General features: G+C 51.5%; 7 protein-coding genes across 7 annotated transcripts; 1 reads left to right on the top strand and 6 right to left on the bottom strand.

The window, feature by feature from the left end:
* Positions 1 to 789: 789 nt before the first annotated feature.
* Positions 790 to 3,491, bottom strand: N7533_002103 (transcription factor domain-containing protein; the record flags this gene model as incomplete). The annotated part of the gene is made up of 5 exons (XM_057098753.1): positions 790 to 1,240; positions 1,308 to 2,355; positions 2,405 to 2,583; positions 2,637 to 3,271; positions 3,393 to 3,491. The coding sequence occupies 5 exons, from the start codon at positions 3,489 to 3,491 to the stop codon at positions 790 to 792; spliced, it is 2,412 nt and encodes an 803-aa protein (XP_056963889.1).
* A 780-nt stretch (positions 3,492 to 4,271) lies between these two features.
* On the bottom strand, positions 4,272 to 5,259 carry N7533_002102 (FMN-binding negative transcriptional regulator; the record flags this gene model as incomplete). The annotated part of the gene is given in 2 exon segments (XM_057098752.1): positions 4,272 to 4,598; positions 4,615 to 5,259. 2 exon segments carry the CDS (start codon positions 5,257 to 5,259, stop codon positions 4,272 to 4,274), a joined length of 972 nt encoding a protein of 323 aa, XP_056963888.1.
* A 1,034-nt stretch (positions 5,260 to 6,293) lies between these two features.
* Positions 6,294 to 7,877, bottom strand: N7533_002101 (type I 3-dehydroquinate dehydratase; the record flags this gene model as incomplete). Its single annotated transcript, XM_057098751.1, has 1 exon — positions 6,294 to 7,877. One exon carries the CDS (start codon positions 7,875 to 7,877, stop codon positions 6,294 to 6,296), a length of 1,584 nt encoding a protein of 527 aa, XP_056963887.1.
* A 91-nt stretch (positions 7,878 to 7,968) lies between these two features.
* On the bottom strand, positions 7,969 to 8,175 carry N7533_002100 (uncharacterized protein; the record flags this gene model as incomplete). Its single annotated transcript, XM_057098750.1, has 1 exon — positions 7,969 to 8,175. The coding sequence occupies one exon, from the start codon at positions 8,173 to 8,175 to the stop codon at positions 7,969 to 7,971; it is 207 nt and encodes a 68-aa protein (XP_056963886.1).
* Positions 8,176 to 10,384: 2,209 nt separating this feature from the next.
* Positions 10,385 to 13,951, bottom strand: N7533_002099 (dDENN domain protein; the record flags this gene model as incomplete). Its single annotated transcript, XM_057098749.1, has 4 exons — positions 10,385 to 10,527; positions 10,604 to 10,858; positions 10,918 to 13,233; positions 13,312 to 13,951. The coding sequence occupies 4 exons, from the start codon at positions 13,949 to 13,951 to the stop codon at positions 10,385 to 10,387; spliced, it is 3,354 nt and encodes a 1,117-aa protein (XP_056963885.1).
* A 3,544-nt stretch (positions 13,952 to 17,495) lies between these two features.
* Positions 17,496 to 18,859, bottom strand: N7533_002098 (trafficking protein particle complex subunit 13; the record flags this gene model as incomplete). The annotated part of the gene is made up of 4 exons (XM_057098748.1): positions 17,496 to 17,786; positions 17,947 to 18,465; positions 18,546 to 18,670; positions 18,793 to 18,859. The coding sequence occupies 4 exons, from the start codon at positions 18,857 to 18,859 to the stop codon at positions 17,496 to 17,498; spliced, it is 1,002 nt and encodes a 333-aa protein (XP_056963884.1).
* Positions 18,860 to 19,558: 699 nt separating this feature from the next.
* Positions 19,559 to 20,058, top strand: N7533_002097 (GFA family protein; the record flags this gene model as incomplete). Its single annotated transcript, XM_057098747.1, has 2 exons — positions 19,559 to 19,708; positions 19,792 to 20,058. 2 exons carry the CDS (start codon positions 19,559 to 19,561, stop codon positions 20,056 to 20,058), a joined length of 417 nt encoding a protein of 138 aa, XP_056963883.1.
* Positions 20,059 to 21,272: the final 1,214 nt, after the last annotated feature.

Genomic DNA, 21,272 nt, shown 5'->3' with positions numbered 1-21,272 from the left:
AACAAAGGGACCTGCCCAGGTTCTCAGGTGGACACCAACCCGTCCCTAAGGTCGGCATTGTACTACCATAAGCAGCGTTGAATCTGTAGGAAACTTTATCTTTAGCTTTTAACGCACCTGTTTGTATGCTGCATTACCAAGATTCGGTGTCGAAAGTTGCTAGTAGCCGTCCATCTACTCATGTAATGTACGCAAGCTTGCTTTTTTTCTCTCGCAAATCTTGTCTTAAAAGGAACTAGCAAGCTCATTGCTGTATATTACACGGAGTTTCTAAATTTGTACTTGAAAATGTACCTTGTGAAGTTGTGTCTCCACTACATAGGGGGGCAGTGCACTAATTACGAACGGTCCTCCTAAGGTTTGTTGCATACATTCAGACAGAGACTCGGAGTCGTGAAGTAGAAGTTTTGTTTTCGCTTCGAGGTTGATTCCGCTATAAACTCGTACAGATATCATCCAAATCAAATGGTATCAATTATCAACTGCCAACAAGACGATAATCCAGTCCAATCCATGCACACAATCCAAGCTAAATTCCAAGTAGCACCAATCATATATACAAGTTCCACCAACCGCCGAGTCCCCAACCATAACCAAGTAAAATAACAATACATCTGTACATCCAGCACCACCAATCCACATCCCCGCAGTGAAGACTACAACTCCTCCTTCTCTCCCTCATCAACCCCCAAGAAGAAATCAAGCTCGCTCGGCCCTCCCTGCGAATTCTCATTCTCGGCAAGTTGCTCCAACAGGCTCAGAAACGGATCCTTCTCAACGGGACCGGTCTCACTTCCCGCCGTATGCGATCCGGAGGTCTGGCTCTGCGCACCCGGCGTCGCGGCTGCACCTCCACCGGACGTATTCGCCGCGTCGAAGGGGAAGGTCGCGTACTGCGGGTTTGAGGGGGGGCGTGGGGGCTATGAAGCCCTCTGCGAGGTTGAAGGCTGGTGGGGAGAGGCCGAAGGCTGAGGGGGAGAAGGAGGTTGGTAGGGAGAGGTGTTCTGACGATTGTTGTGTGGGGTCTGAGTTTAGGGAGACAGGGAAGAGGGATTGGAGGGAGGGGGAGGGGTGGAATTGGAGGCCTGGGGAGAGGTCTTTTGCGGAGGGGTGTGTTGAATCCGGGGTTTGGGTTTGAGTTTTTAGAGTCGGTGGGCGTGGTTGGTAAAATGGGTTGGAGTTGAAGCCTGAGGGTGGTGCCATTGGTCGTTGGTAGTATTCTTGTCCGAAGGTATTTGGGCTGTGTGGATGTTAATGGGTGGGTGTTCTATTTTTTTTTTGTGTTGTGGAAGGGGGAGGGCCCTTACAATGAGACGAGCTCGTCGCCTGTATCTATTAATCTGACATGGGCGCCGTCCACGCCCAGGCCCGGGTATCGGTCGAGGAAGTCCTCTAGGTGGAAAACCGGGGAGAAGCGCATCGGGCTGGTAGCCAGATTACGGACCAGCTCTGAGTGACAGGTGTAAATTGCTTGGAGAAGCTCTCGTTGGTGTTGGACACCGGCCCATGAACTACGTAACCATGCCAGTTGGTGCATCTCACGAGTGAGAAACTCTGCACTAGAGGAGAAGACCTCGCCTTCCTGGCCCTTGTAGTGTACGCCGTGGACGTGCACAGTACCGGCTGTGCACACGCAGTATCCAACAAAGGCAGGCCACTCGATCAAGGGGGAGTTGCGACCTAGCTCTACCAGCTCTGCGATTGCATTGGAATGCGAGAAGCAGAGATTGGTGGCTTCGATCTGCCAGGACTGATGTTGACCCGTTCCGCGGAGCTCTACCAAGTCAATTGGCAGGAAAGGGCGATATATTAGGCAGTGGACGAGATGATAGATTAATTTGCTTAAGAGCAGAGTAGTGCTCTCTGGATGGCCGAATAGAGCTTCGATTGAGGAAAAGACGTCCTGCGTCCCGGCGGCCCAGATGTCCAGCTCTTGTCGAATTTTGGACAGATTCGATAATGCGTGCCAAGGGAAATGCGAATCGCCCTTGACGCCACCCGCTGCCAAGTAGCGGTTCGTGACACCTAAAATACGAGTAATATCAATCAAAAGAGAGGCGGCGCTAGGTGATTTGCGCCGGGAATCAGCGGAGTATTGTATGTTGGGGCCGACGTGGAACAGCTCCCCTTCGACTGTGAGACCGGGGGTATGCGAGGACCAAACGGGTAAACGCAGTACAATGGAGTGGTCGGCAATGAGACAAGGGCGAGGGGATCCGCAGGTAATGAAGCGATCCATGAGATAAACAGACCAGAAGAGTCGCCGCCTCATTTCTCTCTCGGGGGGTGCTAGATTGCTTTTGGACGGTGCCTCGCGAAGGAGATCCAATGCAACCACCATAGCAGCACAATTTGCTAATCCTGTTAGATGTAGAATGCAATCACAGGATAGCCTAGAACGTACAGAATGTCATATACGCCTTTTTCCCTAGTCCGTAAGCGAAAAACGCCTGCGAAAGCAGCAAAAGAGTCTGCAGCCCCTCGACCGTAGGGTTGTCGACATCAATCATTCGACGCGCCTGCAGGGCAGTATCTAGACCAATGCGCAAAGACTGATCTGGCTGACCAACCGTATGAAGATATCTGTGGGGTTCGAATTAGCAAATTGAGTGCTTTAAAGGCGGCAAAAAGCCCACCTCGTAGTCATGGCCGATATCGCCATAGACAAAGGCGCGGATAGCTGTTTCAGTTGATACATCTGTCGGATATTCGTTTCGTCTAAGACAAAAAAGGGTTTGCCATGTAAGCGCCCAAAATATGCATCAAGCAGGACATCCGACAAGATAACATGGTGGGGCTGTGTTTGCGACTGTGAATGCGACGATTGTGGCTGCGAGAGGGCCGGGGATAGGGCCTGGTCGGTCGCGCGGGGGAAAGACTCGGCTGGTTGAGAGAGAGATGTAGCTAGAGATGGTCGGCGATCGTTTGAGGGGTATGGATGAAACGAGGCATCTATGGTGTTGCGTCGGGATTGGTTGCCGAGGGGGAGATCATCTGTGGGATCGGGCGAAGTGGGCGAGATGGGGTTTTTCTCATCTTGGAGTCTTTTTTCAAGACCATCAACGCGTTTGAGAAGGGCCTCGAGGACATCGGTTTTGGGGCCACGTTTCTTTGGGATGGCATCTAGAAGAGACAGGACGAGATGTGTCAGAGGTGATCGGCATGACAGGGCCGAGACAGCTGTGGGTGGGCTCATCCACTCACCATAGACGCAGGGACATTGGAAGACCTTGCAGGCTTCACAGCTCGGGCGCAGACGATTACATTTGATCTGGAATCGCATTAGCATGGGTATTCGCATTGGCATTCGCATTGGATTGCCAGGTTAGCATTGCCGTGCCGGCATCGGCATTACGTGTGGTCTGAGGTGAGTTCGGGCTGGCGATACTGACTTTTCTTTTGCGACAGGATTTGCAGTTCATAGCCTCGCGTGGTTCAACGGTTGCGCGACGCGGTGTCAACCGGTCTATGCTGACCTGTGGACGAGACATGATGGTGAGGGAAAGGTTGAATGAGGGAATAGGAATAGGGAAATAAAAAGGTGGAGGCGAAATGCGGAGAAGCCGCGAGCCCACCGGAGTTTGGTTGTTCTGGGGGCAAAGTATACTAGGGTACCCTAGTCTACTAGCTAGTTTAGTCTGTACTATTACTAGTTTAGATTAGTCTGGTTTAGTCTGGGTACCTATGTAAGGCGTAATTATTATGATAATTATATAACATAATGGCCTTGCTCTAGGGCTTTCTTGCCGAACTGCGGACTAGCCTGAATGTCTCGGCAACTGGGCCATCCTTGTCATCATCCCCGAGCCTTAGCATCAGCACCTAACATTTAGCACTACTTGACTTAATTGTTACTAGCCTTTGGTAATTAGTACCTAGTACCATCATCACATGCTCTGACATTTCCTGCAGATACCTGCAGCTGTCACTGGATATCCCCACTCACACACCCATCGACCCTTCACCTGAAACATACAAGATGAAAGGAACAGCTAAGCGCCGGCGGGCATTCCCCATTCGTATGAACCCTTACTATACTTTACTATAGTTATAAATTAACACTATACTCTTTTGGAGACGGATTCAATAGTCCATAGGGTACGTATACCTACGAGTACTCGTATAGCCCCAAGTCCTCGTATAGGCTCTCCCAATACTGTGAATAGCCTCATCTAGACTCACTCTATATCTGCCACTCAACTATCCTTCCAAGCTAGAAGGACTAGAACTTCTACTTATCCTACTAGTACCTAGGCAGGTACTACGAGTATCTACCCCCTGGATACAGACATATCCCTCACAAACCCAGCCATCTCCCTCGCCCTCGAACCTCCCATCCCCTCCAACCCACCAATAACACCTTCTCGATCCGCAACGCCTTTCTCCTGACTCCCCTTAAACCTCCCTTCCACCCGCGTGATCTGCACCTCCATCCCCACGATCCCCTTCTTCAGCATCGAAATATACTCCACCGGCGCATCAGCAATCCTCCACGGAGATCGCCCCTGCCCTAATTCATCACCCCCAGCACCAGCACCAACACTAGCATTGCCATACCCCATAATCCCCACCTCCCCAACCCTCGCTAAATCCCCCAACTGCCGAGAAAGAAACTCCCCCCGTCGCCTCCTCCTTCACAGAATGGTAAACAACCATCCGCCCATAAACCTGCACAGCGGCATAATTCCACGTCGGCGCAACTTTTCCACTCCCCACCGACCCCGCGTAGAACTGCGGCGTGATATAGTGGTCCACCGGACTGGTAAATACAATCAGCACCTCGCCAGGAAGTACCTGACCCTGACCCTGACCCTGACCCTGACTCTGACTCTGACCCTGTCGATCACCCTCCTCCTCCTGCTTCACAACCGAATTAGGACCGGTCACATCCCCCGCATCCCCCGCCTCCGTCACAGCCTCGATCAAAGCCTTTGTGTGCGGATTCGCGCGGGCAATGTGGCCGCGCAATGTGCCAAGGTCCCTTCCGCTTGAGGCTTTGCTTGTGCATTGCTTGTTGGTTTCATCGCTGAGCCCGGGTAAATTTCTAGCCGAGGGCCCCTCATCCCCTGTCCCCGTCCCATCTAACCCCGCGCCCGCGCCGGCGTTCACACCATCTAATACCCACGGAATATGACTACACTGCAGCGTGGGAAAGTTTTCCGACGGCAGTGAGGTGGTTAGGACGCCGAGTGGGTGGGAGCGAATAAAAGTGTGTAGGGTGGGCAGGTCTCTGACGGCGTGTTCGGCGCGCAGATGCATGCTTGCTGTGCTGGGGGCGAGCGCTCTGTGTAGGTTTCGGTTTAGGTTTCGGACTTGCTGGAGGGGAGTTTTGATCATTGGTAGATTTCCAAGCGAAGTACAAAGTGAAGTGAGGGGTGAGTGGAAGGTTCAAGTTCCTACTAGGGTTTCCAGTATGCCATGCCAGTGTATGCCACATGGCCCTCGGGTATGCGAGTCACCCCGGATTTAGGGTCGATAAGCTTATCAGGGCAGCGCGGGGAAATTCTATGGGGAACAACTAGGATTCCATGGATTATTTACATGGGTTATTAGATCAGGATATTAAGACTGGCTGTAGTGTTATAGGTTCAGTTTAATTCAATTCCAATACCAAGTGCACCAAACGCCACCGCAACAATATCTACTGCAAGCGGATCAAATCGCATCGCACCCAGGGGGCAACCAAACATATACAGAGAGACGGACACATAGGGAAAGAAGGGTACGTACAAAATCGCCTCAACAATGGAACCCCCAATGCTACGTAATTGGCGGAAGAAATCAAAAAAAAGGGGGCTCAGCTCAAGGCTCAAGTCAAGTGGCAAACAAAGTTGGCACCAAAACAAGAGCAGTACTGCGCGCCGACCCGACCCAACCCAAAGCCACACTCCGAAGCTAAACCAAGCCGGCTAAGGCGAAGCTAACCTAACCTAACCTAGCCTAAAACAAAGACCTCCCACTCGCCATCCTGACGAAATCAAACGGCACATTCTGACCAACAAGTAACCTCAACGTCTCAACAGTCGTCCAAGCCGTAACATCCTCAGCCCCATACGCCGTCCACCCCGCCGCCCTCGCCACAGCAAGCGGATCACCCTTTCTCGCACCGGAGGTAAGATCCAGATAAACCTTTCCCCGCGTACTAATCGGCGAAGCGCGCCCATTAGACCGATAATGGCGCAGCAAGGGCTGCACAAGCAGCGATTTCTCGGGCGGGAGAGCAGAGACGATAACAAAGGGCGACTCAACCAGTTTCACCGACTGGATCGACGTAAATGGTTCCAGACCTGCGGCTAGTGGACCATGCGCCTTGAACCCAACGGTGTAGATTGACCCGACGCCTGAGACTGCGCAGGGCGAAGATCGTGGCCGAGGCGTCGGACTCGCTTCCTGAGAGGATTATCGCGGCGCGGTTCTTGTAGGCTGAAGGGACGTAGTCGCGCGTTAGTGTAGCGCGGATGCCCTTCCAGGCGGCGTTTTCGCCGATAAAGGTTGTTGTGGGGGTGGAGGGGGAGGCCATTGGGTTTGAGGACAGGGGGGCGGGAGGCGGGGATGGGGATGAGGAGTTTGGATTGGATGTTGCGGCGATTGTGTCTATGAGGCCGATTGCGCGGGCCGCGTCGCTGATGAATGGGATGTATGATGTTGAGGCTGAGACCGGGGGGGTTTAGAGAGGCGCCGCCGAATTGGGGGTGTAGGAGGACGGATTCCATTGAGCCCTTTGGGCCGCGGTCGATGCAGGTGAATGAGTGCGGGAGGCCGAGTTCGTTCATGCATTTCTCCATGAACATTGATTGGGGCGTCTGGCGGAATGAGCCGATGGTGTACAGGTCGCGTCTCGGGAGCTGGCCCATTATGTGCAGGGCTTCGTTGATTTCCGCGGCGGTTAGTTGGCCCGGCGCGGCGATCATGGGGAGGAGTGGGTGCGTGATTGGGGAGAAGACTGTGTTTAGGGCTCGGGAGAGTTGGCCCATTTGGCCCATGTTCACGGCGGAGAGGAGGGGGTGGCCTGCTCCGCGTGATTTGATGGTTGAGCGGAAGTATTCCAGCTCATAGTTTTCTTCGATGGTCGAGACCATCGCGATCATCTTCACGATGTCGCCGTATTTGGCGCTCTCGTTGAAGATCTCCACGGCGGATGGTGAGGTCCATTTCCAGGTTCCGGAGAAATCGTGGAAGGCAGACATTATGATGCTGTTACCCTTCAACTCGGCGAGTGCTCGTCGGATCTCCTCTGGAAGCCACAATTCCACATCCACATACTCCACTCCCCACTGTATCGCGCGTCGAAGATACTTGAAGAAAAGCGTGGGGTCGTCCATGGGGAATTTCCCATTCTCCTTTGTACAGCGAGTGGTGAAGATGATCGGCAACTCAGTATGCTGCCGAAGGAGCATTAATTGTTGACCAACATACTTCAAACTCGGCACTTTCCCCTCACACTCCGGTTCAACGAGCAAATCCACGCGAATCTCAACCGCATCCGAGCCCACGGAAAGAATATCCAAGTTCGGCAGCGCGGCGTGCACATCGGGGAAAGTGGTGGAAATAAAATTGGTACGAGTCTTGGTCCGCAGATCCTCGTGTGGCCTCGTCTGGCCCAGGATCAACGATAAGAACCGCGTCAGGTCGCGCCGCAGGAATGGGGTCCGCGAGTATAGGAATTCATAGTCGCAGCGTTCGCTCAGCGCGTCGTCTGGGGCGGACCCGTCCTCTACGCTGTGCGTGTTCACTAGTACGACCGCTGCCCTATCGCATCCTTCCAGACTGCGCTCTAGATTATCCTTGATGACGCCTGCGACGACCACGTCTGCTTTGGAGAGGGTTGAGAGTACGACTTCTGTTGTCCAGGGCTTGCCTAGGACTTCCGCTACCATGTGCACGATGTGTTCCTGGCCGGGCTGGAAGACGATCACCACGGTGCCCGAGGGAGTCTCTGGTGCGGCTGTGGTGTAGGATGCATGGAGATTAGAGGGCGAAGATGCAGGCGCGGGCGCGGGCGCGGGCGCAGGGCCCGGATTTGAGGCGATCGATGCGATATTCAGGGAGGAGGTGACCGGGGGCAAAGGCGAAGAATTGGTAGGCGTGGGGGGCAGGCGGGCTGCGGAGGACGTTGGAGACGGACGTCTCGTCAAGGAGAGGTGTCGCCATGGGCGTGAGAGCTGTGGGCATCATCGCATAGCAGGATTCCTCGTTTTCATAGCTGGGAGAGGCGAGAAGTGAGGTAGTACTTCAGTGTAGGAGAAAAGAAGTAGCAGGTAGAAACAGAAAGTAATACCCGTGCATAGGCCGAGCGGGCTTTGACCGAAGGCACGAGCGCACGAAGTATGCGGAGTGTGGACGGGTTGGAGTAGGTGGAGGGTTGGACCCAGCACAAGATCTGGGCGGGAAGTAGTACTGGCAGTCTTGGTAGGGAGAGAAGGTCAATTGGAGTGAGATAGAGTTTAATATGGCGAAAAAGGGAGTGCTGGAGTGCTGAGATGCCGGGGTCGGGCAAAAAAGAGGGAAGAAATGGCACGGCGAGGATCCGGGGAGGCGCGGGGGAGTTGGACGGGGATGCATTCTTCCGCCAATCACAACAAAGGGAAAAGTGGATGAGCAGATCGGATATGGAGATACTCAGGTCCCCTACAAAATCGGAAAAGTACGAAAGGCATGGATATGAGTATACATTATAGTATATAATCTGGACATACTATAGAGTCATTTGATACTCTATAATGTGATATAACATTATATCTAGTATATCTTCCGTTATGTCTAACAATATAGTTACTCCTAAGTATCTATATAGTACTAGTCATCCGGCTATAGTTACTAGTATTCCCGGCCGAACAGGTCCCTGATACGGGGAAAATCTCTCCTGCCACTGGACAGTGGACAGAGACACGGCTGAACCAAGCACCAATAGCCAATCGAGGGATTTGCCCGGGGTAACCCACTATCTCCAGCCTAATTCAGCATTACTAACCACCAGTAGTAGTATAGTATAGCCTGAGTGAGGATCCTACATAGTACTACCTAGCCTATTATCGAGCTCCACAAGATTACTGCTCTAAATTATAGTAGAGAATCAAGGGTCCCGAGGTTATTGGGTCACGGTAACATTGCATGAAACAGGGTGTACCTAGTAATAATATCATAGTATATCCATCCAGTCCATTGTCACCAATTGTCAGTCTATGTCACAGTCCCATCCAATCAAAATAGAAGCTTGGAATACATCAATTAGGTACTAACTAGTAAAGAGAATCCATGCTCAAGTTGAATTCTTCCGCTTCCCTCCCTCTCTTTTCCGCCACGGCCTGCAGATTACATGAAACCTATATGCATCCATAGATGCGAATGCAAAACAGATAGATCAGGGTAGACAGATCAAACGAAATCAAACAAAATCAAGTTAAATCAGGGAAGCGAGGTCAAGTCAGGTATTGTCTCATGGTCACATTACACAGTAGAGTTAGAAGTAGGTTAGCTAGAAAAAAATAATCACCCACTGTACGAGGCAGAGATAGAAGAGAGATCCAGTAACGACGAAAACAACGAAGAGTGTATAGTGGCCAGAAGATGAAAACGAGAGAAAAATACCAAAGGGGGGTATTGAGTAAATTGAGAAATCCAAAAAGGGCAAACAGGAAATAGTCAAACATTCTCCACCGCAATAGAGATCTTTCGAGATGCTGCGCAAATGCATCTTCTTGGGGGAATCAAATCTGAATTTTCACATCCATGACTGTGACCTTCACCATGGCAGGTTCGGGTTGTAGTCTATGTTGGCCATCTTGCGCCTTTTTATTTAGTTTTTTGTTCATTCCGCGGGCTTCAAGCCCCGTAGCGGCATGTGACGCTATGTACGAGAAAATTGTCAACCAGATAATAGATAACTGGCCAATTCGAGGGTGTCTGAGGAAGAGGAGGGGTGAGGAGGTGCGAGGTTTCAGCGCAGATATGAGCCGTGCGCCCTGGGGAAAAAATCAGTGGTAGTGACAGCCTGCTAGCAACATAATCGATGCTGCTTCCCCAGATGCTTTCACTGTCACTACCATAGCGACATTGTCGATACAACCATGCAAAGTCTGCCAGAATCGAGACAGGCGTATATATAGACAGAACTGAAAAGAAGAAGGAAAGTTCGAGGCAAAGTGCCAGTCCGCCAGCGGCCTGTGTCTCGGCATGGAACATGTGTGCTCCACCCGTCAAGGGCGAAACCTCGGAGCCTAAACAAAGACACTGATACTCTGTCGTACGGGCCCGGTCGGTACGTTTCAGAAAGCGGGCACAATGATGAGCCAAATCCAAGCCTGCAGGAAGATAGAGCCTCGGTCTACAGGACTGGCTGGGTAGGGTCGAATGGTCGGACGATATGCAGACAAATTCACACCAATTAACTCGGCGGAGAGATCGCCAGCCCATTCATGAGCTTGGGCAGCGGTTTCCTTCGGGCAGTATTTGCCGTCTTGGACACCCGAGGCGCTCCGTGTATCATGCGGGGTTCTGTCATCAGGCTCGTGTCTAATTTCGCCGGCGCTATTATGTTTTGGTAAGTATGGGTGGTGGGTGGAGATAGAGGTATCATCATGGTAGATGGATCAATGCAACTCACCTCTTTGGGCTACCCGGCTGTAGTCAGCGGCAAGGTTGTTCTGGCTACGACTGCTTGGGGCAAAGAAAGTTGCGCTGGCAGTTCGCCACAGGTGGTTCGAGGTATCTGACAAAAAGTCCGTTGTGGATCGACCTGAGAAGATGGATGTTCTGCCACGGTTCCGCTTGGAGAGAACGATCTCGTCAAACAGTGCCATTTTGGAATCCTTGGCCTTTGGGTTCGTCCGCTCGCGTTCACTGATGAACTCCATGAATCCTATACAGTGTCAGGTTTGAATTTCAACTCTTTGGTGAGGTAGGTGGCGGTGTACTTACCTTGCGTTTGGGAGAGGTGGGCGATGTATTCGGCCTGATCATGCGGCAAACTTTTCATGAATGCCTCCATGTTAAAGGAGTAGTAAAGACCTGCTTTCTTCTTTTCGCCAGTCGCCGGGGTGAGGAACTTTTTGTAGGTGTAGAGCAAACTGGCGAAGCATCTAACAAAGGCAGCCCGGATCTGATCAGGGTGGAAGGCTGCATCGCAGACCAGGCAAACTTGGGACGCGCACCGGTTGTGAACGGTCAGTTTGCACGATGAGCACTTGTACATGCCCTCTTCAGCCCGGTCATCACAGATGGCACACGTTAATTTGTCATCCCATGGCTGTGTTTGGAAATAGTGTCCTTCAACCCAGCAAGTCCCCTCGGTGGTATTGACATACTGTGCGGAAGCTTGTGGCACGATAGTTGAAGCGGCAATCGTCGACTGGGCATACACAGATGGAGCATAGGTCGATCCTCCATTATCGGTGTTGAGGGTCGTGACCGACAAGTTAGATGCGTGGCCGAGGAATGGCGCGCTGGGACGACGGGTCATACCAAACGAGGAGCTTCTTCGGGATGCAGAATCGAAGTGGCCCGATCGTTTCTCGCGTAGCGAAGCCTGGAGAGCCATACCGGAATCATTTCGCGAAGAAGGAGTAGGCGGAGGAGGAGGGAAATGACCAGAAGTGGGGGAGCTCTCTCTAGGGGAAGGGGGAGAAGCTCCTGCTCTGACGGTAGAGCTGGTACCTGGACGGTCGTTGCTCCTAGACGAGGAATACCCACGGGAAGATACCTGCTCATGACGAGCATGCAGGAAGGCATTGAAGATTGGGGGTTGGTAGGAGCCGGGGACCACGGCGGTTGAACCGAACGCGTTCGAATTCAGACCGACATACTTGGCAAGGTTGGTGGGTGGTGCCTTGGAGGAATATGTGCCACTACTTTCGGACAGAAAGGTGTCCCATGGGTAGGTCTCAATCGCATACGCTGGAGGCCCGGTTGGAACCCCACAGCGGCTGTGGTGAGGAGCTGCCATTTGCAAGAGCGACAAGAGCTTCCGGCGCTGGTGTCGTGGAAGAGGGGTTGGTTGCAAGGTACTTTCAATCATATCGTTATCCAAGTCTACCAACACGAAGTCGTCTGTCGGCAATTCCACCTTTTCATAACGACGCTCGATGCCCACTATGTAAGGGCAAGGCGCCTCGATAGCTTGTACCAAGCGAGCTGGGAGAACGGGAATCAAAACACCGGTCCACTCAATGGGGAACAAAAGGTCGACCAGCGCCCTCGTCGCAAGGTAGAGCATCGAGGTGTGTGATGATAGGAAAATAATACGCGACTCGGTCAAGGCGTACTCGAAGAGGATAAGGATATTAGGCACGGAGAGAGCGCGGAACAAGGCATAGAGATCCGTGTTCCGGGAGCCAGGAAGCTCATTGGACGCCTCCTGTCGGGCGAATAGCCGCAGCTCACGGATTGCGAGTTCAACCTGAGTTTTGGAAGAAACAGGGCAGAATGCCTCGGTGCAGAGGTTCATTACATAGCGCTCGATCGGTTGCCACATGCCCATTCGGGGTGAGCTCGGCGGCACGCGCTGGATCCCACCTTCGGTCATAGGCACCACAATCGCCTTTAACCACTCTTTCCAGAAGCTGGTCATGTTGGCTTCGCGGCCCAGAATTCCGTAAGCGCGGGGAATCCAAAACCCGGTGTCACCATCCGTGAGGCCCTCAATTTTTGAGGCTGCACCGTGCCGGACCGGTCGCAGGAGATCATTCATGAGTCCGATCTTCTCCTCTACCGCGCTGATCTCGTCCTCGAGCCGTTCTCGAGACTCGGATCCTGATTGCACGTTCGGTAACTGGGCCAGGAGCTGAGACAGCTTGGCCCGCTCCTGTGCAAGTCGCTCGCCGAGACTTGCAGCCAACTCCCGTTCCTCGTCTGTCATATTATCCTTTCGCCATTCCTCACAGCGCTTTTCTAATTCGTCCGCAGCTTGCGAATTCAACGGAATCCACATAATCACACAGATCGCGTGCAGCTTCGAGCCATTTTCTGTTGTCATGGCAAACCCGTGCCATGTCGAGCGCGGCCGTTGATCGGAGGAAACAATGTTGATATCGTTGGGGAATGCAAACATGGGGACATAGTCCGGGAAGTTCCCGCGCTGCTTTAACTCATCTGTCATTCCTCGGGTGGGGTATCGGTCGAGCAAGACAGGTTCAAAGCGGCGTTTCAAAGGATGCATTGTAGGGGAAATTTCGAGAGGTTGTGGGACGGGGATGACCGAGTTGTAGTTACTGAGTCGTCGGGAGGTGCGCACCGAAGCTAAGAAAATATGTCAGAAATGGAAGCTGGAATAGGAGAAAGACATGAGAAAAGACACAAGAGCTCGGGAACACCCACCATGACGAGCAATTGACGGCTGCCTCTTCATACTATTCAAATCGCGAAAGGCCATATGACGGCGAACACTCCCAATGCCCGAACGAAGCAGATTCGACCCTTGAGAGGGCGAGTCCTCCGCGACAATCTTCTGGGTGCGCACGCGCGACCGTGGGCGGGAATTATTGGTGATGGCGCCGGCACTCAGACTCAAATCAGTCAAGAAGGTATCTCGCTCCGAAGCAAACTTTACAAGCGCTTGATCAAAATCAAAATCGTCGCCGAAGAGAGTCGAGCCGCGCGCAGGCGACGAGCCTCCCTTGACGGTCATACTGCTCCGGTTGCTGGCGGTGCCATTGGCTTGGCCTTCGGAGTCGCGGGACAGTGTGGAAAGACGTTGCGACGAGCCGCGACCACTGGAGCTGTTCCCAGTAAACAGGGTGGAACTGGGCCGCGAGGTGCCGGGGGGCAGGTGTTCCTCTTCTGCGTCGGCATCTTCCTGGATGGCGTCTGTGAAAGCGGGACCGGGGGAAGCAGCGCCGTTAATGCGGTAGTCATCACCTAGGCGGCGATAAGTGTCCAGGACCTCAGATCCGTCCACGCCGGCTATCCAGAAATAGTCGGCGAGAGGGGCGGCCTCGGGCACACTGGTTGATGGCATTGTGGGAGCTAGTGGGCTCGACTCTTTCACTTACTCCCCAATTACCCAGGCTTGGTGTCAATTTCGAGCAAGTGGTTACCGCATGGATTATTGAAGCTTTGGAGGGGGGTGTCGACGATGAGGGGTGAACAGAAAGGAATTGGCAAGACTGTACAGACGCGGAGAGGAGAGGAGAGGAGAGAAGAGAAGAGGCGAGGCGAGAAGGTGAGAGGAGTGAGGTGAGATCGCAGGAGCGGGAGGGAGAAGGGAGTGTAGAAGAGAGTCCCAAGAGGAGGGGTTCAGGAGTGAAGATCAATTTTGGGGGTGGGTTGGTAAGAACTGTATGAACTGTACGGAGTGTACGGAGTGTATGGAGTCTCCATGTATGATGAGAGTACTGAAGAGTACTGAAGTACTGTGCGGTTGGCTTTTGCCCCCGTTGTCATTGGTGCACAGATTGGCCGCTTTTTGCTTTTTTTTGTTATTACTAGTGATGTTTATTTATAATTTTATAATTATAATTATGTATAATCATATCCCATTCTCCTTTTCTCTTCTCTCATCTTCTTACTCCCGTACTTCCACTCCTATCTACACCTCGGATGCTTGCGTATGCATGGTATTGTCCTTTCCGTACCGCCCGTGTGTAGATTAACCTACTCCGGAGTAGTTCAAGTTTGCCCAGCAACACTTCCCCACTCTTCTATTTCTGCTTTGCTCATTAAATCGCTGCAAAATTCATGCCTGAGCTTCCAAGGTTTAGGGCATCCAGGCATACTCTCCTCAGTACGGAGAAAGTCCATGAGACTACTCCGTAGTACCACACTAGACCAGGACCGTTGGCGTTGGTTCCCGCGGGAGAGCCCTGACTCGAATACCTCGGAATGTCTAAAGTACTGTGCATATTGTATCCTATTTCCACGATCCTCTTCCTTGTGCACTCAAACTCCTTTGCTATAATTTACACCATACCCTCATTCTGGTTATCTACATATACTGATCTGATCTGATCTCCTCTCCACCTCCCCACCAAACCTCCCATACTTCTGGTAGCTCTCAAGGTTCGGTGGAGCGCAAGCGCACACCGATCCCACTCATCCGCCACGGTGAATGGTTCGCGCCCATCGGCATATGCAGTTCCCACCCGCGTTCCAGGGGTACTGGGCACAAAAGCACAACCACACTGGGTAGACTTGATACACTCTATGGGTATGTACCAAACAAGCTGTGCGTGGTCCAATCCATGGTTATGTCCGTCCCGGCCATCGCTCCCGTTTTAGGGCTCAGGGGGGATCCGTCAACGGCGTCTGCGCTCGGGGCACGGCGCAACATACATAGGCAAGATCGTCGAGGATTTGCGTCGCTCCGTGAGACATGGCTTGTATTTGTACTCCGTAATTCGAGACTAATAATTATCGTGGCCGCAACAATGGCAGTGAATAGTGTCAGCGACCACTGCCCTAGCTCAGCGCTAGAGAGCAGACTCAGTGAGGCGGGACTGTCCGGGCAGGTTTCGTCCGGCTGTAACCTCGTCCTCAGTTTTCAGTTTTCAGGGCCAGTTTCGGTTTCTCACCCGTGGGCCTTTTTTGGGCATTCTTTTCCTTTCTTGTCCTGGAAGGGGAAGAATGGGTCGGAGGCTGCCGAACGGAGGCTGTCTTCAAGGTTGCATATATTTTGCACATTGTGGTTCCGTCCTCCGTCACTGCTTTATACATACATAATTTGGATCACATGTTATATCCATGGATATAATAATGCGTCCCGATTCTTTCCCCTGAATTTTGCCGAGATCACAACAGGCGAAGCGATACGTTCGACTAACGGATTAGGGATTCTGACTCGCCCTTTTGGCGGGGGGAATTCAGCAGGAGTCAGGAGGTGGTCTGTCCTTGTAGTGGGGGGAGGCGCCAGAGATGATCAATACCTATTTTGATACTAGTACCATTAGTGGAGATGGGTCGTATGTATTCAAGTACTGTGTACTGAAGAATCATGGCTAGTTATCATTGTTTCCAAGAGGGCAGAGAGAGGACTAACTAATGCCAGCATAGTCCTAGTATGCAAGTTAATACAGTACTGCAATACTACAGTAGTGGATGTCCACTCTTGTCCTCCATACCCCGTACAACTTTGAATGTATAGACTCCTTACCGCTGGGAAATGCAGTGTATCACCATTGGCCTCGACTTGAAATGGCCAGCCCGCCACATTCAGCACGGTCCTGCAGCCCAGTAGCCCGTTCGGTGCATCTGCAGGGCTAAAAGCCAAGGCCCCAGCAAGGTTATCGCGACCTGCATGCACTACAAGTCAGGCTTCTTGAGAACAAGCGGTGGCGACCGTTTAAGATATGCCCAGGTGTTACTATAGGGCATGTAAGAAAATAGTCACAGAGAATGAATCTGGGGCCAAAGACGATTCAATACTGAAATGTATCTGGACTGTTTCTTATTGCACACGCGTTCCCATACTCCGTACTCGTACAAGGTACATAAGTGATGAGCATTGATTGCTGTTGGGCTGCGGTAACAAGGAAATCCCCGTCACGCCTAGATGCTTCTCGGCCTGGCCAGCTGAGCTGAAAATCCCACAGCGGCGGTTCTGGATTTATCGATGGGTCTAGACTCCCGTCCAGACCTGCTGGTCATCCTATGGAGTGTACCTTAAGGTATGTATTCATGCCTGATCTGATAAACGCATCTATGTACATTTCAAGTTTGATATCAATGTCCTCCGTACTGGGCACTTGCATCGTCCGGCAAATTTCTTCAAATTTTATTCAAGAAATAAAACTTGAAAATCTACGGTCGCCTAATCTGTCTACACCTTTCTTCATACTACATGACAGGGAACAGTGCATCATCCGTCCATTGCCCTGGATAGGATTCTAGATTCTTCGCCCGAATCAGCCACATCGCGTGTGACACCCTCCACTTAAGCGTGGGCTGCATGGCCACGCCGGTTGCCGAACCCCATGCCCCTGGCGCCAGGATTCAGGCCCGCCATACTAGGGCGCTGCGGCTCGGCAGGACCTTAACCAGACCGTCGTACAAGGAGGTGGCAGGGGGGGTTGGGTGGGGGGATGGGGATTGAGTTAGAGACCAGGCCAGATCAGATCAGACCTGACCAGTGAGGAAATCCAAGGCATCCCAGATCGAAGTTCCACTCCACTACTAGTATTCATCGCCATGCGCATCACACTTGGACTTGAATCATGTCAAATCAAATCATAGCCGCTGAATACTATGTAGAAATGGCAGGCTCGGTTATTGTGCATATGGATGGTACGCACAATCACGACTGCAACGGTATGTATGTACAAAGCAGCACGCACGGCACAATGCCGACTCTTCTCCTATTCCTCCAATCGCTGCGCTGGGCTATTCTGCGCTGTGCGGTGCGGTGCTGTTTTGCGTTGCGCTACGCCCAAGACTCGTGTCTGTTCTGCTCTGTTCTGCTCTGCTTTGCTCTATCTGCCCCGTCTGCAACCCAATGCGGTTCCATGCACCGGGGATTCGGGAATTCCTCGCCGCGCATGCCGTGCCACGCAACGCGCTCACACCGTGTTTCAGGTGCGTTTCCGGCTCATCAGGTTGCCCGTAGTTAGGAAGCCCTTGTCGCCCATCGCACCACGCCATTCGATCGATAATTGGCCTAGCGTCGCCCGCCCCTCCTTCCGTAAATCTTTCTGCAGAGCTTCTAGCCCTTCCGTTCGGTTTTCCTCCTGCTCCACCAGGAACGCGACTTGTAGTACGTCACGCGGGTTGAGCGTTGGTGGTCCTGTTCCCGGGTTGTCTGATAAGGAGTCCCAGTTCAGCGAGACGGATTTGAAGGGTGGTTTTGGGTTTAGTCTCGTTTGCTGTAGACGTTAGCTTTTAATTTCTGGATTTGAGATTTGAAGCGGGTTTGGAGGCTGGGAGGAGAAATGCAGCACTCCGTTTTGGTGCGGGAAACACTGGGTGTGGAATGATAGGAAGTGACAGAAGAGAGGATGCTGTGCTATGCTGCGAAATGCTCACCTTGACAACAACCGCGCCGTCCCCAACATTCTCCAGTTGTGCCTCCAAGGCAAAACGAAGCAGACGGGTTTTCCCATACGGACCCAGCGACTTGTTATCCACCTCCAACGGTGGCAGCTCGGATGCCTTCGTCCTCACGCTCAGACAAGGTTGAGCGACAAATTGATACAGCTTGCGGAAGGTCCGGACTCGACCGCTAGCAGCCTGGGCGTCCGTTCCAATTCTCGTCTCCGTATAACTTACGCTGACAGCGAGAATATGGTTTCCTTCCTCTTTAAGGTCATATCGGACGATTTTCTGTAGCGACTCGCCGGTCGCAAGACCCTCTACCTGGGCCGAGTCGCTAGCTGGTTCCAGGTCTAGCGAGGCGACGGATGAGGGAGTTTGCATCTCCGCTACGATCCGTACAGATGTGACCACTCTATCCGTTTCATCGTCGGTTATCTCATTGTTCGCGCTTAGGGTGCATGCAAAGGTTTCGCCAACATAGACTGATCCGAAGGCCGGAGGGAGGGTGAGCTAGTATGCAGTGTTAGTGCCGGTTAATACTTTGCAGATTCTAGATAAGCGCCAATTAAGGAAGGGAGAAGCTGACTGACATTGGGCGTGAGAATGAATTGGTCGTCGGAGTCTGTAGATGGGAAGCTCAACGGCGCCTTGTTGGATATCTTGGTGTTTGCGATGGGTAGGGGGGGATTGGTGAGCCAGTGACGGTCGCGAAAGACTAGAACGGCGTTAGAGATCGCGCGGGCAGGAAAGCGAGGAGTGCTAGTAGATTTACCGAAGAACTGTGTTGCAAATCAAGGGTTAGCTCATCTTCATCCCCCGCATTTGAGCTTTGCCTACCTTTCAGAGAGACCGCATGGGGTTCCTTCTGGGCGTCGGCACTCGACGCAGCTCGTGGGCGGGCCATGCGGAGATATTTGGGGAGTAGATAAATTCTTTGGATAGGATTCGTACTGTCCCGTTCGGCATTGCGGGACTCAGCGAGTCATCTTGTGAGGAAGTGGTGTGTTGCCAGGCAAGCTGTCCAAGTGGATGTGAATGGATGTCGAGCTGATAGCGCGATGCCTATCGATGCTGCCCCACCGCTGCCCCGTGTCGGGTGACTAATCCATAGGTAGTTTGTTAACTATAGCTCACTGCTGTCGCCAATGAGTCAGAATGAGTGAACAGTCCATTGGTTATCAAAAAATTTCAAGGTACAGAAGAGACAAAAATAATCAAAACTAGGTATTTCACAATTTATTTTCAATTACAAGCAGAATCCCGTCTGGATTACTGAATTGTTCAGCCTGGGTCATGCCGATTTATCTCGAGTGTAATCCAATGAGAAGACAAAATATCATTGTAGTCTTGATAGAAAATACGAGAAGAGTCTATGCAGTTCCAGAATATTCTCGTCCATTTAGTAAGAGGCTGATTAATTTCTCAAGGTTTTTCATTGCATATTGGGGGCCTGAATCATGATTGATGATTAACTTAAAACGCCCGCTTTCCAAATGCGGGGGAGACAGTAACTACAATCCGGTATCAGTTCTCAATTCTGGATAACTCCAGTTCCTTCGAAGGCAATCTCAACTCGAAATTCTATCTACCACTCGCGGCCACTATGCCTAACACCATTACTGGCAGCTGCGTCTGCGAAAAGGTTCGCTACGAACTCACCGGATCGCCCATCACCAACATCATCTGCCACTGCGATACCTGCCGGAAAGTCACCGGGTCTGTATTCATGGCAAATAGCGCATACACGAGAGAGGTAAGTCTAAAATCTATCCAAAGCTCAAATTGATCCACATCTTTCTAACACAAGGTAGAACTTCAAAATTATCACGGGCGAAGACGTTCTCAAAGTCTATGACGATAAGCCCCCCCGAGTCACGAAATACGATACATCGTCACTTCTGCTCTAACTGCGGCTCTCCGGTCTTTACGACCTCCACTGGGACCCCGGGATATGAGGACATGCTCACTGTTACGGCTGGCACTATGGATATTGGGAACAATTCCTGGAAACCCTCACTCGAGGTTTTCTGCATGAGACGAAGGGGGTTTCTTAACCCCTTCGAGGGAACGGATAAACATGAGAAAAGCCCTGAAACATTCTGAGACCTCTTTGAATGTGTTGTGTACACTTTTGGTTAGATGGTGAATTAACTGTGATGTGCTTCTGCATCGATAGCTCTCGCCAAATTGCAGCCATCGAGATGCGTTTTCTTTCATTTGCAAAATGTTGTCGCTTATGCTTTGATTTTATGAGTGTCTGTACGTGCTTGATGTGCCAAATCCAGACGAATCATTTTAAATAAATAATTATAGCATGGCTATTTTCAGAAGAGTCATACATAGTACTGGCATCTTTAACGTGTGCCGTTCTTCTAGTTGGGAATACTATACAATTCTTTTATGAAAGTACTACCCATGATTTCCTTCCCGAAAAGTTATTACCCCCATAATCTCATGCCGTCAAGGCTAAATAGGACTTAAGGAACAGCTTTTCCACTTCAAGTTGGCTTGCCAGTATATCAATGAGTTTATTGATAAGGATAAGCTTCAGGATCTTCCAGTCCATCTGGTCCATGATGGCTGGGCCTCTATATCTCCTTTTTTTGTCGTACCACAGAGTGCAATCAGTTCGGCCCTAGACTCAATAGTCCTCGCCAGGAAATCGGAATGGCTGAAATGACATGGACTGGCCGGTCGATATGCAAAGTAACTGACTGCCTTCGATCTCCATTTATCGGTCCGCCTTGACTATTGCCAGGATAAGGTGTTCAGGCCAACGCGCAAAGATACTTCACTGGGACGTCCGCCTTCCAAGGTTGTAAAGGAATGTTTTTTTTGGCTTGTTTAAGAAATTGCCATTTGGTCGTATAATGTTTACCAACGGTAATACTACAATGACCCACCATGTAATTGCTTCCTCATCCTGATTTTAGGTATTCTCAAGTTAGTTGACAAAAAAAAATTTATTTTGAGTTCAAACATGAATTCGTACAGAGAGCACCAGTTGTTTTGTGTCGCTTCCACCCTGGCATAAATGCTGGGTTGATTGCCGATATGGGATCGCCGTACGGGTATACTAGTATCAACTGTCGGCTCGGATCTTGGTCCCTTGCTTGGCTTCGGCTTCTCACCCGAGAGCTCCACATTGGTCTACCCTCGGATTTTCCTTCCGATTCAAGGAAACCAATCCAAGTCATGGATGTTCATGACAACACGGAAGCTTCCGCGGGGAGCTGGCTGGGCCATGCATAACATGAAACTTCAAGCTGATCTAGTTCCACTCACCTCGATGACTCAACAATTTTCATTACATTCAC

The sequence above is a fragment of the Penicillium manginii genome, assembly GCF_028828005.1.
Source record: "Penicillium manginii strain IBT 31320 chromosome Unknown utg000002l:1.0-5564898.0:1.0-5567710.0, whole genome shotgun sequence".
Taxonomy (NCBI): Eukaryota; Fungi; Ascomycota; class Eurotiomycetes; order Eurotiales; family Aspergillaceae; genus Penicillium; species Penicillium manginii.
This window is presented reverse-complemented; position numbering and strand designations above follow the sequence as displayed.